Here is a 14,425-nt window from a genome sequence, read left to right on the forward strand (position 1 = left end):
TTGCCTGGTAACGGCTATGCTCTTCACCAAACTGATGCTAACAACAAATCCTGTGATTTTGGACATTTCAGGAGCACAAAGCACCTTATTCTCACGTATTTCTCTCGGAGAAGCTCGTCCATGACGCCCATAAAGGATGGAGAGTACACGGCCACGGTCTACAAACTGGTACAACGGCTTTAGCTCCGTGCTAGCCCCTGAGCCACAGCTAACATGCTAACAGCTAATATGCACACAGCTAACGAGAAGTTATGCTACAAAACAGTCCGCTGATAACACAAAACTAGAGCAAAATGCAAGATGATAAACAAATGATAAGTAATAATAACTAAGTGTTAACCGCCTTTTGTTATCTTTATTTTCTGTAAGCTCGTACTTGGTGTTTTATTAATTAAATTAATTATGAACATGTATTTATTTATTTTAGATCAAGGAAAGTCAGTATGTAGATGCCATTCACATCCTGAACGGACAGCTCCAGAAACATCCCAAGGTAAGGCTTTGAGAAGTGTGTTATTTCATCACCTGTTTTCAGTATGATCACAGGTCTGCTCATGTATACATTTATACAGATTATAGACCTGTATAAATTACCATGTTTATAATGTGCGTGTCTAAACACAGCAAAAAAAAACAAAACCATCAGTTATGATCATATTATCATGCACACACTACAGAGGAGTTTCAGTGAGGGGTATTAGACTAAAACTAAACACTGGACCAGTGTGATCTGAACCAGATCATGACATTGGCTGATACAATAATCAATATTCTCAATATGACAGTGACACCAAGGTTCTCCAGCTGAAAAGAAAAAAAAAAACGTGAAATGAAGCTGATGATTTAAAGTCCAAAATGAGCCTTGGTCCTGGTCTATTCCTGGTTGAGTCCTGGTCGAGTCCTGGTTGAGTCCTGATTGAGTCCTGATTGAGTCCTGATTGAGTCCTGATTGAGTCCAGGTTTAGTCCAGGTTTAGTCCAGGTTTAGTCCAGGTTTAGTCCCACTTTAGTCCCACTTTAGTCTTGATGTAGTCTTGGTTTAGTCCCGATTGAGTCTCGCTTTAGTCTCGCTTTAGTCTCGCTTTAGTCTCGCTTTAGTCTCGCTTTAGCCCCGCCGTAGTCCCGCTGTAGTCCTGGTTTAGTCCTGGTTGAGTCCCGATTGAATCCTGGTTTAGACCCTCTTTAGTCCCGGTTTAGTGCCAGTTTAGTCTTGGTTTGGTCCTGGTTTAGTTCTGGTTTAGTTCCGGTTTAGTCCCGGTTTAGTCCTGGTTTAATCCTCATTTAGTCTTGGTTTAGTCTTGGACCCACTTTAGTCCCACTTTAGTTTTATTGTAGTCCTGGTTTAGTCCCGGTTTAGTCTTGGTTTAGTCCTAGTTTAGTCCTGGTTTAGTCTCAGTTTAGATCCGGTATAGTCCTGGTTTAGTCCTGTTTTTATTTAGATTTTCACTAGTAAATGTAATGTGTTTTACATGAAAATATCACAGTAATATCAATATTCTTAGACATATCACATATTCTAATATTTTCTATATTGTTTGGCCCTGAACTAAACCATAACTTATCTGTTACCAGTCCAGGCTTAAGGGAGATGAAGATGTGTAAACAAAGACTTAAAGCGCAAACAAACCATGAGTGAAACATGCTAACCGTTAGCCTCAGTGTTCCAGAATGCCCCTTCACTGATGCCTCATTAAATGTCTGTCCCCAACATGTGATGTCTAAACTGTCCTAGTCTCGGGCGGCGCTGTCTCTGTTGGGATACTGCCACTACCACCTACAGGACTTCTCCAGCGCTGCAGAGTGCTATGAGCAACTAACCGCACTACACCCAGAGGTGGACGAGTACAAATTGTACTACTCCCAGTCTCTGTACAAGGCTGGGGCCTATCCTGAAGCCACCAAAGCCTCCTTCGCTCTGGACACACCCACCACACACACCAAGGTACAGTACAGAGGTGATGGAGGCTGTGCTCTGTAGTTTGCAGTGAGAACAATGTGAATGTAGTTTATAAATGTGCCCTGTGTCGTCCAGGCTGGTCATCATAATCACTACATGGACTCTCGTTCAGCACGGGTCACAGATGGGACAGTTATTCTTGGGGACAGTATTTATTGTGGTACTTTTTCTTTGCATTAGTGAGGAACTTTATGTTAATTTTCTGTTCTATGATTAGATTTGAGCTGAATAAGGATGAATAAATAACTTCTACGACTCATTATACAGACAAAATAACTAAGTCTTTCACTCTGCCATTTATTTACTGCAGTTTGTGCTTTTAATATATTTAATACATTTAGAATATTTGGGGGGGATAATCTAACTTTAGGGTTATTGTGTCAGTGGCATAAATTAGTCTCAGCAAAATATCGCACTTCAAAATGTGTTATCTGACCCTAACCCGTAACCCTAACCTTAACCTTAGGCCTAGCATCGTCCCCTAAATGCCAACTAAAGGCACTAGCGACCTCATATCACAAAAGTGAAACTGAAGGATTTTAACAAAGCCCCAAAAGTGAAACACACTGATTGTCCTGAGCTTTTAGAGCTTTACAAACTCACTCTGACACAGATGTCTTTCTTATAATAGTTGAACTGTCCATCAGCGCTTAACGTGGAGCTGTAATATTCATTTAAAGGTGCATGGTGTAACATTTCTGGTGGAAGGTCATCTGCTCATCTCTATGAAGATGTTATGACTGTGCCTAGAATGTTCCACAGTGTGCATTAAACCTATCCCTCTTTCAGGTGTTTTCATTTCCAGAAGATTCTTGGTTTGGTGGAGAGTTTGTGTTTTATTTGCCTGAGGTCACTCTGTATTTTTTATACAGATTGATTTCAGTCTTTTCCTCTCATCCTCCATCACATCTCAAGCCCAGTCAAATGTGATTGGCCAATCAGATTTGTTTATTTCAGTGACGCATGTGGAAGATGGAGCTCATTGGTCACCTGGGATTTATAAATTAAACATTTACAGTTTAGAGTTTAGTGCGTTGCTCATTCTGCAGAAATCCACTGTATTTTCCGATACAGACGGACCATTCCTGTCCCTGATTGGCTAATCCATCTGTCAGTCACGCCCATTTGAAAACAGGGAGATTCACCAGTGACCAGACTCGCGTCTTTGTAAAGTACTGAAGAAGTGAGTGTTTTGGATCTGCTACTGTGGAAGATTCCAGACAAACCAGGATGGAGGCTTTGGGCACTCCACTTAAAAACTGTAATATACAGTGTATAATGCCCCTTTGGAAAGTGTGCACATCACAACTGGCATTTTTAAAATTATGAACTTTTATAAAGACTGTAAAAAATAATTACAAAAACATAGCCCTAAGCTGTTGTCACACTCCCATAAAACATAAAGAATGATCTCGTGTTTGTGCTGAGTGCTTTGTTATCAAAAATAAAATAATGATGCTCCCGTAAAGTATTTAAATACTGTAAAACAAAACCACTGGAACATTAATGATTGTGAAGTGATCTGATGACTGTTCTCAATCTGCTGCTCTGAGGAGTAATGAAGCCTTTGCTCAGACCCTCATAAAAACATGTTGGGACTTATGAATGTTACATTATGCAGACAGAGGGGGCAGTAGACAGATGAGCTCGGTTTATCCCCAGTTCACCCCCATTGAAAGTTTATGTGCTGTTTCTTTTTGACACAGATGGTGAAGCTGCAAGCGTGCATCAAATACTGTGAAGAAGACTATTCTGCAGCCAAGGTACAAAGTACAGTACGTCCAGAAGAATCATTATGAGAATACCTCTGTTTAAAAAGAAAGATGCAGGGGAGACTCACTATGAGAATACCTCTGTTTAAAATGGAGGAGTTCAGAAGAGTCACTACGAGAATATCTCTGTTTAAAATGGAAGACGCAGAGGAGACGCTGCCAAACACAACACTTTAAAATGCAAACACCTGGAAAAGACTCATACTTGTGTAAAGGCCAATTCATATAATGCCAATGTTTTTACTTTAGACGAGTGTTGTCACGATATTAACATTTCAAACTGCATTTAGATACTAAGGAATAGACTCTATACTCGATACCGATCTCGATACCTCAGTGACAATAAAAACACTCCTTTAGACATTAGAATATGATTTTCAGCATTAAATGGTAGAGCTTTCTTTTCTGTTCCCATGTGTCCTTATATCTGTGTAATCCCTCAGTGTCCAGTAGGTTCCATAGTGGTGTGTGTTTTCATATTCAGGAAAGGTTCACTGTACTGGGTTCACTGGACTTTTTTACTATTGATACCTGCGAAAAATTACTATAGTTTAATCGATACTAGTTTTAGTATTGATTAGTATCAGATTTTCAGTACTTTCGGCAATGGTAATTACATTTGTGCCCAGTGTTGATGTGATGTTTTGTTGGAGGAAAATCAGAACCTGTGGGATAATCTTTAAGATAATTACATGTGTATTAAAATGGGTGTATTCTTATGTTTAACAGTGACAGCTGCTGAATGCACAACCTCCTGCTGTATTTGTACATGGAGTATAAAGATATAAAAGATATATTTAGCATTAGCATGTGAACTGACCTGAAACCTTTCCTTTGTGAGGGACCTCTGGATTGAATGTTCTCTGTGTGTAGTCTTTGCTGGAGCAGCTGCCTCCGGACGACCCTGACTACATCTTTAACAGCGGCTGTTTGCTTTATAATGATGGCAAATATGAAGAGGCCTGTAAGAAGTTTACCTCCGCCATGCAGGTCTTGGGATACGTGCCCGGTGAGGCCAAGGGGGTGTGGGGGTCGAAGAACTTGGTGATAAATGCTCAAAATGTTCAGTGAATAGAGTTTATACTAAATCCATGGGTTTTTCCAGCTCTGTCGTACAACATTGCCCTGTGCTACTACAGCCTGAAGAACTATGCCCAGGCTCTGAAATACATCAGTGAGATCATCGAGAGAGGGATCAGAGAGCACCCAGGTAGGACACACCTGAGAACAACACCCAGGTACAATACACCTGACAGCATCCAGGCAAAAACGAGCAATGCGAATTGTGAACAAAGCCCCCTATAGGGCTCATACAAATTAACTCTTTATCCAAAAAAACACAATGAAATTCAAGGACCTGGTAGATTATAGAACTGCACAATTTATGTATAAAATTAAGAATAAACAATTACCATTTCATATCCAAGATCTGTTTAAAAATCGAGATTGTGCTTATAATCTTAGAGGACATGACGTATTTAAAAAACCAAGTGTCAGAACAAATGTAAAACAGCACTGCATTTCAACTGTTGGAGTAAATGTTTGGAACAGGTTAGATGACAATGTTAAAGACTGCAGAACCTTGAGCCGTTTTAAAAGTTTGTACAAAAAGAAAATCATAAACTCATATGCTGAATGCTGAATTGCTTACTTGTTCTTTTTTTTTGTTTTTGTTCATATTGTATATACTGTTGAATATAGCAACTCTTTACATTTAGTACAAAAGGTGTAGGCGTCATAAGATTAGGCTTCTGCCTATTCCTTTTTCAGACTTTGTGTACTTTGATTTGCTTTTGTGGACTTAAGACAGAAATGTCTGAAACAGATGATGATGATGATGAATAACACACCTGAGAGCACCCAGGTACAGCACCCACATATAATACACCTGAGAGCAACCAGGTACAACACCCAGGTACTATACACCTGAGAACAACACCTAGATATAACACCACACCACGTACAACACACCTGAGAACAACACCCAGATACGACACAGCTGAGAGCACCTAGATACAACACACCTGAGAATAACACCCAGGTACGACACACCGGAGAACAGCCAAGTAGAGGACAGTCTGAGGAACATCTTTTTAAGTAAATTAAAGCTTCTGCGATTATATTTGTGGTATATGTTTTAAAAGTAGGATTCTGTGTGTTTCAGAGCCGTGTGTGTGTGTTTCAGAACTCTGTGTGTGTTTCAGAGCTGTGTGTATGTGCATTTCAGATTTGTGTGTGTTTCTGATCTATGTGTGTTTCAGAGCTGAGTGTGGGGTTGACCACAGAGGGCATAGACTACCACAGTGTGGGCAACACTCTGGTTCTGCATCAGACAGCTCTGATCGAAGCCTTTAACCTGAAGGCAGCCATCGAATACCAGCTCAAGAACTGTGAGTATTCTGTCACATTATAGACCACCACACAGATGCCAACCAGACCCAACGCAGAGCCCAACGCAGAGCCAACGTAGACCACTGGCTCCTCAAAATGTGCTGTTTAAATCATTGACTGTATATAAATTGACATAGCTAATCCGCCAGCTGTCGTGTTCCAAACAGGAAGTGATCATAGACGCACTTCAGGCTCCATTGACTCTGGCTCCAATTCACTTTACATTGAAAAACTGTGGCCCCTCTCTCTGTAACTGCTGCTGTCAGACCCCTCATTTTGGTCAACATATGAAAATTAATAACAGGCAAATCAGGCGGCATCTTTCCCTGAGGTTGGTCCCGCTAGCGTTGACAACAGGTTTGATTGACAGTGTTGCTAAGCAGCCGCTCCGTGGTAAACCAGTGCGATCGGGATGCGAGCGGGAAGGGGCATTACCTTCAACATCCTCTCTCCAGATTGGCTCTTTAGTTGCTATGATACTCATGGTCGGAATTCCAAATATGGAACTCTGCTCCAAATTGTCCCTATAACTGCTCTAGCCTCAATGAGCTTCATTTAACTGAACACTCACTCAGTCACTTCTTTACACAGACTATGCTTTAAATACATTTTAGATTTTGTCTTGAGTTTTCAGATGATACATTTTTTTGACAGTGTTTGCTAATGTGCACATTGTGTCACCATGGTACCTGCTGAACATTCTACCATAGACATACACGGAGAGCATCCCCAGCTTGATGTTACTGCAAAGTGTCATTGACTAGTAAACTTTCTGGTTATCAGATGTCATACTCCAGATGGGGTCTGGAGTCACACACAGTTCTGTTGATGACATTGTACTTTACAATGAAATATCCAAAGGTAAATAAATAAATGTTGAACATGATCATTTCTATGAGACTAAACCCAAGACCTCACTGTGTCACAACACAACACTGAACCAGATCCACCTGCTCCGTCTGTGTTAAATAATATTGACTTATAGAAAGCGTGTCGTCTGAAACACTGCTTTTTGTTTTTGTTGCAGTAAAGGGAGCTCAGGAGGCTTTGACGGACATGCCCCCCCGATGTGAGGAGGTAACCCCCTGTTTTCATCACTGTCCCACAGAGAAAACTAATTTAATAATGTCTAACCCGGTGTAACCCTGACGGTACTGCAGGGCCGTGGTGAGTGGAGTGGAGATATTGATCCATAGACAGGCGTGGGTTTTAATAAATGTCAATAGAATATAAAAAATGTATATATATTTATTGTTTTTATTATATATATAAATAAATATTTTTATATCTATATATTATATATGTATAATGTTTTTATTTTATAACTATATATATAAAAAACACTAAATATATATACAGTGAGGCAAGTAAGTATTTGAACACCCTGTGATTTTGCAAGTTCTCCCACGTAGAAATCATGGAGGGGTCAGAAATTTTCATCTTAGGCTGTCGCTGAGAAACACGGAGTTTGAGCTCCCTCCAAAGATTTTCTACTCCAAAACCTTGATATTCTTCTCACGGAGCCACTCCTTGGTTATCCTGGCTGTGTGCTTCAGGTCATTGTCATGTTGGAAGACCCAGCCTCGACACATCTTCAGTGCTCTAAGTGAGGGAAGGAGGTTGTTCCCTAAAATCTCGCAATACATGGCATCCTCTCCTTAATACAATGCAGTCCTGTCCCATGTGCAGAAAAACACCCCCAAAACATGATGCTACCACCCCCATGCTTCACAGTAGTGATGGTGTTTTTTGGATGGTACTCATCATTATTCTTCCTCCAAACACGCCGAGTGGAATCAAGACCAAAAAGTTCTATTTTGGTCTCATCTGACCACATGACTTTCTCCCATGACTCCTCTGGATCATCCAAATGGTCATTGGCAAACTTAAGACGGGCCTGCACATGTGCTGGTTTAAGCAGGGGAACCTTCCGTGCCATGCATGATTTTAAACCATGATGTCTTAATGTATTACTAATAGTAACCTTAGAAACGGTGGTCCCAGCTCCTCCCGTGTAGTTCTGGGTTGATTCCTCACCTTTCTTAGGATCATTGAGACCCCACGAGGTGAGATCTTGCATGGAGCCCCAGTCCGAGGGACATTGACAGTCATGTTTAGTGTCTTCCATTTTCTAATAATTGCTCCAACAGTGGATCTTTTTTCACCAAGCTGCTTGGCAATTGCCCCGTAGCCCTTTCCAGCCTTGTGGAGGTCTACAGTTTTGTCTCTTGTGCATTTTGACAGTTCTTTGGTCTTGGCCATGTTAGTAGTTGGAGTCTTACTGATTGTATGAGGTGGACAGGTGTCTTTATGCAGCTAACGACTAAACGGGTGCTTCTAATTTAGGATAATAAGTGGAGTGGAGGTGGACTTTTTAAAGGTGGACTAACAGGTCTTTGAGGGTCAGAATTCTAGCTGATAGACTGGTGTTCAAATACTTATTTGCAGCAGTAACATACAAATAAATTATTAAAAAAATCATACAATGTGATTTCCAGATTTCTTTTTTAGATTATGTCTCTCACAGTGGACATGCACCTAAGATGAAAATTTCAGACCCCTCCATGATTTCTAAGTGGGAGAACTTGCAAAATCAAATGTTCAAATATGTATTTGCCTCACTGTATATATGCACACTATAAATATATATATATATATATATATATATATATATATATATATACATACATATATAAATGTGTGTGTCTAAACACACTGACATGCGACTCTTGTGTCCAGGAGCTGGACCCAGTGACCCTCCATAACCAGGCCCTTCTACACATGGACTCGAAGCCCAGCGAGGGCTTTGAGAAGCTGGCCTTCCTCCTCCAACAGCCCTCCTTCCCCCCAGTTACCTTTGGAAACCTGTTGCTTCTTTACTGCAAACACGAGGTACAAGGGCAGGGCATGTGACCGTGAGACTGCCCAATCACAGAGCAGCTCCGTTTAAACACACTGACTCCCTCTTGTGTCTAAACACAAGAGGGAGCCAGTGTCGAACAATTCAAAACAAACATGGTGTCTGAGCTTTTCCCTTTGGATTAACTCAAGTTTGATGTTTCATCTTGTTCTGCTTTTGTGACACTTTGGTTCACTCTGATTGGTCAATCTGTTTGAACACTCCAGTCATTGGCTCTTTCACTGTCTCTGATTGATAAATATTGATAAATGTGTAGAACTCTTACCTTTTGGGCACTTACATTTTCACAGTGTGCCATCATGACGACTCCTCATGTTGACCTTATAAAAATAAATAAAAATAGAATCAGAGCCTCTGCTCCAAACTACAGGACGGTACAGAGGCTGTGGAATGCTGCATTACAAAGACCCAAATTCAACACATTAGTGAAGCCCTGATGAAGAACAGGCCTTTCACTAACTAAACCCAAACTCAACACATTAAACGGGCCTTGCAATAGATACATAAACCCAAATTCAACACATTACACAGGCCCTGTAGTAGATACCTGCAGATGAACAGGTCCTTCATCGATTCACTAATTCCATAGACTCATGTAAAACTCCACCATCTTGAGACGCAGCAGGAAGCGTCACTGTTTGGACCGGACTCTGTTTAATTAAACCATGTGTTAAACTATGTTCTCTCTCTCCCTCTCTCGGTCTCTTCCTCCCTCTCTCTCGCTCCCGCTCTTTCTCATTCCCTCCCCCCCTCCCTTCTCCTCTCCCACTCTTCGTCTCTCTTTTCAGTATTTTGACCTGGCCGCAGATGTTCTGGCTGAAAATGCTCATCTCACGTATAAATTCCTGTCTCCTGTGAGTTCAAATTTTTATTCATAAATGATGATTGTTTTTATTTGTTTTATTTATGTATTTATTGTTAAAGTGGGGCTCGTGTTTCCACAGTACATGTATGAGTTCTTGGATGCCCTGCTGACCTGTCAGACAGCGCCAGAGGAGGTACTCTCACGTTAAACACACATATATATATATAGATATATAGATATAGATATAGATATAGATATAGATATAGATATAGATATAGATATAGATATAGATATAGATAGATAGCCAGATAGCCAGTGTAATTTTAGAGTGTAGTTTTGATCTTCTGTGTTGACTGCAGGCTTTCAGGAAGTTTGACGAAATGAACGGAAAACTGACGGAGCAGCTTCGTAAAGTGGCCAAACAGGTAAGTCTGACCTGCAGCATTCTGCCTCACGGCTCTGTGGTCTGCTTTTTCAAACGATGATCCTGGACTTTCAAATATCACTGTAATAATAATAACAATAACAATAACAATAACAATAACAATAATAATAATAATAATAATAATACTTAAAACTGCAAGCAGTGATAAAGGTATTTTTTTTCATCCCGGTTAACCAAAACCCATGTATTTCAATGAGAAGTATTGGATGTTGCCATAGCAACACAATTGCAAATAGAGGTATTTTCTCATTGGCTTTTTTGTTCAGTATGGCAAGCCAGATGTCCATGCCAAATTTCAAATGTTTGTGTCAAAGTAATTTTTTTGGATCTTATTCAGAATTTCAAGGGGTCCAGTATGTAAATTGTATATCAATGCGTTCAGATCATCATTGTTCAGTTCCGCGCAATGTAATACTTAAAAAAAAGACATTTTTCTTTGCAGGCTGGCCGCACCCACATTTAGCAAAATTCAAAGAGTGGCTTATGATCCCATATGGGTATAGTTCATTTAGACCAATTTGCAAGTTTCTTGAATGAAAATTCACGGCGTAAAAAATGTGAAAGTAAAAATTTTGATAAAATTGGGTTCAGCCCACAATGGCAGAGGTCATAATAGAATTTTTTACTTGCCTTGACATGTGCTATGATTGTACCAAATTTCATTTGCGTCCAAAAAAAAAGTCACCACCTGGATTTAACTCAGCAAGTAGGTACGAGTCAGGTCTAGGTTCAGCAACAGTCTGTGCTGAAAGAATGAGGTCAGCTGACACCTGAATATACTGAATGACCAGGTTATTCCATCAATGGATTTTTTCTTCCCTGATGGCACGGGCATGTTCCAATATGACAATGCCAGGATTCATCGGGCTCAAATTGTGAAAGAGTGGTTCAGGAGCATGAGACATCATTTTCACACATAGATTGTCCACCACAGAGTCCAGACCTTAACCCCATTGAGAATCTTTGGGATGTTCTGGAGAAGGCTTTGTGCAGCGGTCAGACTCGACATCATCAATGCAACATCTGGGTGAAAAATTGATGCAACACTGGATGGGAATACATTTTTTAACATTGCAGAAGCTTATCAAAATAATGCCACAGTGAATCCATGCCGTAATCAAAGCTAAAGGTGGTCCAACGAAATATTAGTGTGTGATGTTTTTTCTTTGGTGGCGACTTTTTTTTTGGCCAGGCAGTGTAATAATAATGGAAATTATTACACCTTATTTTTCTCCTAAACCATAAAAGCTACAGTCATGTGACTTTCTCACATTGTGCCCCATCACAAATGAGGCCCCTGTGATTTTTGACCATGACCATTCGATTGTCATCTATGAATTTTTGTACTGAAATTTGAAGAGGGCACTAGAGAGCCATTTTGGGAGATAGTGCCATGATTTGCATATCACTGCATTCAGCTCTCAAATCTGCATAATTGGTGTATTACTTTTTTCCAAACAAAAAATGTGTGAATTTTTTTTTTTTTTTTTTTTCAAAAATTGCAATTTTGTTGAAAATTCACCATGACCACACCCAAAGTCATATTCAAAATGTAATTGATAATCTTTAATTTCACATTTGTTTAGTGGGTTTTGGCCAAATTTGGAAGTGTTTGCGATGAAAACTGTGTGAGATGTCTTAAATGCGAGCGTGTGTGCTTTTGTCATTCCCGGATTTGATCCAATATGGCCGACCTTCTGTACATTTTAGGACGGGGCTATAATATCATTTTTATCATGGTCTGACATGTTCTATTTTTTGATGTAAGTTTTCAGATTTTTACATTTTTTCCGGGTCGGGCTCCCATTGGCCCAATGAAAATCAAGGGGTGCTACTGAGTCGTCTTTCGTTTTTTTTTTCTCAGGGTCTTGAGTGACAATTAGAGTGTCAGGTAGTGTTTACTACTTGATTTTTGCCATCTTCTATGCTCCAGATTCGTTTTTTATTTAGTCCCTCTCAAGGACATTGTCCCAGGCTCGGGCCTAATAATTGTCATCTTTATTTATATAGGAGCTTTAAAAAGCAGAGTTTACATACTGTGATATAAAGCTCTTTGAGTGACTTGAGTCTGACTTGAGCTCTTGTACTGACTTGAGCTCTTGGAGTGACTTGAGTGTGACTTCAGTTCTTGGAGTGACTTTAGTGTGACTTGGTTTTGTTGGTTAAAGCTGCAGGAGGCTCGTTTGGCTCGAGACGATGAAGGCCAGAAGAGGGCGCTGCAAGACTATGACCAGATGCTGGAGAAGTGAGTCCACCTTACTACTAATACTATTACTATTGTTCTCCCCACTACTACTACTACTACTATTACTACTACTACTACTACTGATAATTTTGCTACTAATGCTACTATTGTTACCATTACTGCTACAACTACTGCTACTACTCCTACTGCTAGTACTTCTACTACTCCGACTACTACTACTATTTCTGCTAATTTTACCACTACTACTGCTTGTACTGTGAGTACTATTATTGTTCCTTCCAGCGTTGCTCTGTGTCTGTGGAGATCTTGAGGTAAATATCTTATAATGGGACACATGAGGAGGCAGTTCACTATCAGAAGACAAACACAGAATGTCTCGTTTGATTCTTGGTGAGTAATTGGTTTGTTTCTCGTGTCCCGCAGGTACATTGTGGTACTGATGGCTCAGGCTAAAATCTACTGGAACAGAGAGAACTTTCAGATGGTGGAGAAGATTTTCCATAAGTCTGTGGAGGTCTGCAACGAAGACGACACCTGGAAACTCAATGTTGCTCATGTTCTGTTTATGCAGAACAAGTACAAGGAGGCCATTGGCTTCTACGAACCTATCGTCAAGAAGCACTACGACAGTGTGAGTGTCAAGGTACAGAGATATAGAGGAGGACTATGTGGTGCAGAGGAGAGATATGTGTGGTGTAGAGGAGGAAGAGCCCATCGTCAAGAAGCACTACGACAGTGTGAGTGTCACGGTACAGAGGTATAGAGGAGGGATATGATGTACAGAGGAGGGGTGCAGAGAGTGTCCCACACAGTACCAGACTGTTGAAATTTGAATAAGCAATGACCCTTTGCGAATATCCTCAAGTTTGTTCTTCCTCCTGAATCTCTCTTCTGTGTGTGTCTCTGTGACTGTGTGTGTGTCTGTCTGTCTGTCTGTGTGTGTCTCTGCCTGTGTGACTCTGTCCCTGTGTATATCTGTGTGTGTCTGTGCCTCTGTTTCTCTGTCTGTGTGTGTCTGTCTGTGTGTCTCTGTATCTGTGTGTGTGCGTCTCCTTGTGTCTGTTGCTGTGTCTCTATCTCCATCTGTGTGTCTCTGTCTATGGCTCTGTCCCCTTGTGTGTGTGCGTCCTTATTTGTATCCTTCAAATCAAATCAAACTTTATTTATATAGCACTTTTCATACAAAAAAAAAGTAACACAAAGTGCTTTACAAACCATTAAAATCAGTCCCACCCACCAAACCCACCCAGCCACCCGACAGCCCAACAACCCAACCCCAACACATCAATAATCATAACCAAACAACCCCCCACCCCAACACACACTCCCACCCCCCACCTCAACACATGTTAAAATACCTCAGTTTCATTTAAAATATGTTTAAGTGGAACAGGCTGGATAAAGATGAACCAGATGAGAGAGCGCCACCAGAGGAACCATCTGCACCAGGAACAGGGTCACCCACAGCCACAGGACACCAGCCCAGGGCCCAGAGAAGAGATGAGGTCAAGACCAAACCTCCAGGGCCCACGAGCCAGGGCCCAGCAGCCACAGCCAACCACAGCTCCCGGTGCAGAGGGCTCCTCAGAGGAAACACTGGCAAATCTAAAATGATTAAAAATAATAAAATAAGTCAAACCTAATAAATAAGTCAATAAATAATCAATAAATAATAAAATAATCAATAAATAATAAAATAAGTCAAAACTAAACAAGTAAATAAAACATAAGTAAAACATAAACACACTAGCCAGCCTAAATAAGACTAAATAAATAGAGAAGTAAACTAAAATGATAAATACTAATCAAAAGCTATGCTAAAAAGATGGGTCTTGAGCCTGCTTTTAAAAACCTGAATGTTCTCTGCGGCCCTGAGGTCCTCCGGCAGGCTGTTCCATAGACGGGGGCCATAAAACTGGAAAGAGGCCTC

General features: G+C 40.5%; 1 protein-coding gene across 2 annotated transcripts in view; it reads left to right on the forward strand.

The window, feature by feature from the left end:
* ift70 (intraflagellar transport 70) overlaps nt 1–14,425 on the forward strand; it is a 21,452-nt gene continuing 7,027 nt past the window's right edge. The window contains exons 1-14 of one of the 2 annotated variants that reach the window (XM_033971407.2): nt 1–168; nt 428–493; nt 1,732–1,941; nt 3,663–3,719; nt 4,602–4,737; nt 4,834–4,938; nt 5,990–6,118; nt 7,147–7,196; nt 8,859–9,011; nt 9,828–9,893; nt 9,984–10,037; nt 10,204–10,269; nt 12,458–12,534; nt 12,919–13,126. In XM_033971407.2, coding sequence (XP_033827298.1) covers nt 121–168; nt 428–493; nt 1,732–1,941; nt 3,663–3,719; nt 4,602–4,737; nt 4,834–4,938; nt 5,990–6,118; nt 7,147–7,196; nt 8,859–9,011; nt 9,828–9,893; nt 9,984–10,037; nt 10,204–10,269; nt 12,458–12,534; nt 12,919–13,126 — 1,425 coding nt within the window. In that variant the 5' untranslated portion in view covers nt 1–120. The remainder of the gene's footprint in view (nt 169–427; nt 494–1,731; nt 1,942–3,662; nt 3,720–4,601; nt 4,738–4,833; nt 4,939–5,989; nt 6,119–7,146; nt 7,197–8,858; nt 9,012–9,827; nt 9,894–9,983; nt 10,038–10,203; nt 10,270–12,457; nt 12,535–12,918; nt 13,127–14,425) is intronic. The other variant, XM_055223623.1, reaches the window with a different exon arrangement.

The sequence above is a fragment of the Periophthalmus magnuspinnatus genome, chromosome 8, assembly GCF_009829125.3.
Source record: "Periophthalmus magnuspinnatus isolate fPerMag1 chromosome 8, fPerMag1.2.pri, whole genome shotgun sequence".
Classification (NCBI taxonomy): domain Eukaryota; kingdom Metazoa; phylum Chordata; class Actinopteri; order Gobiiformes; family Gobiidae; genus Periophthalmus; species Periophthalmus magnuspinnatus.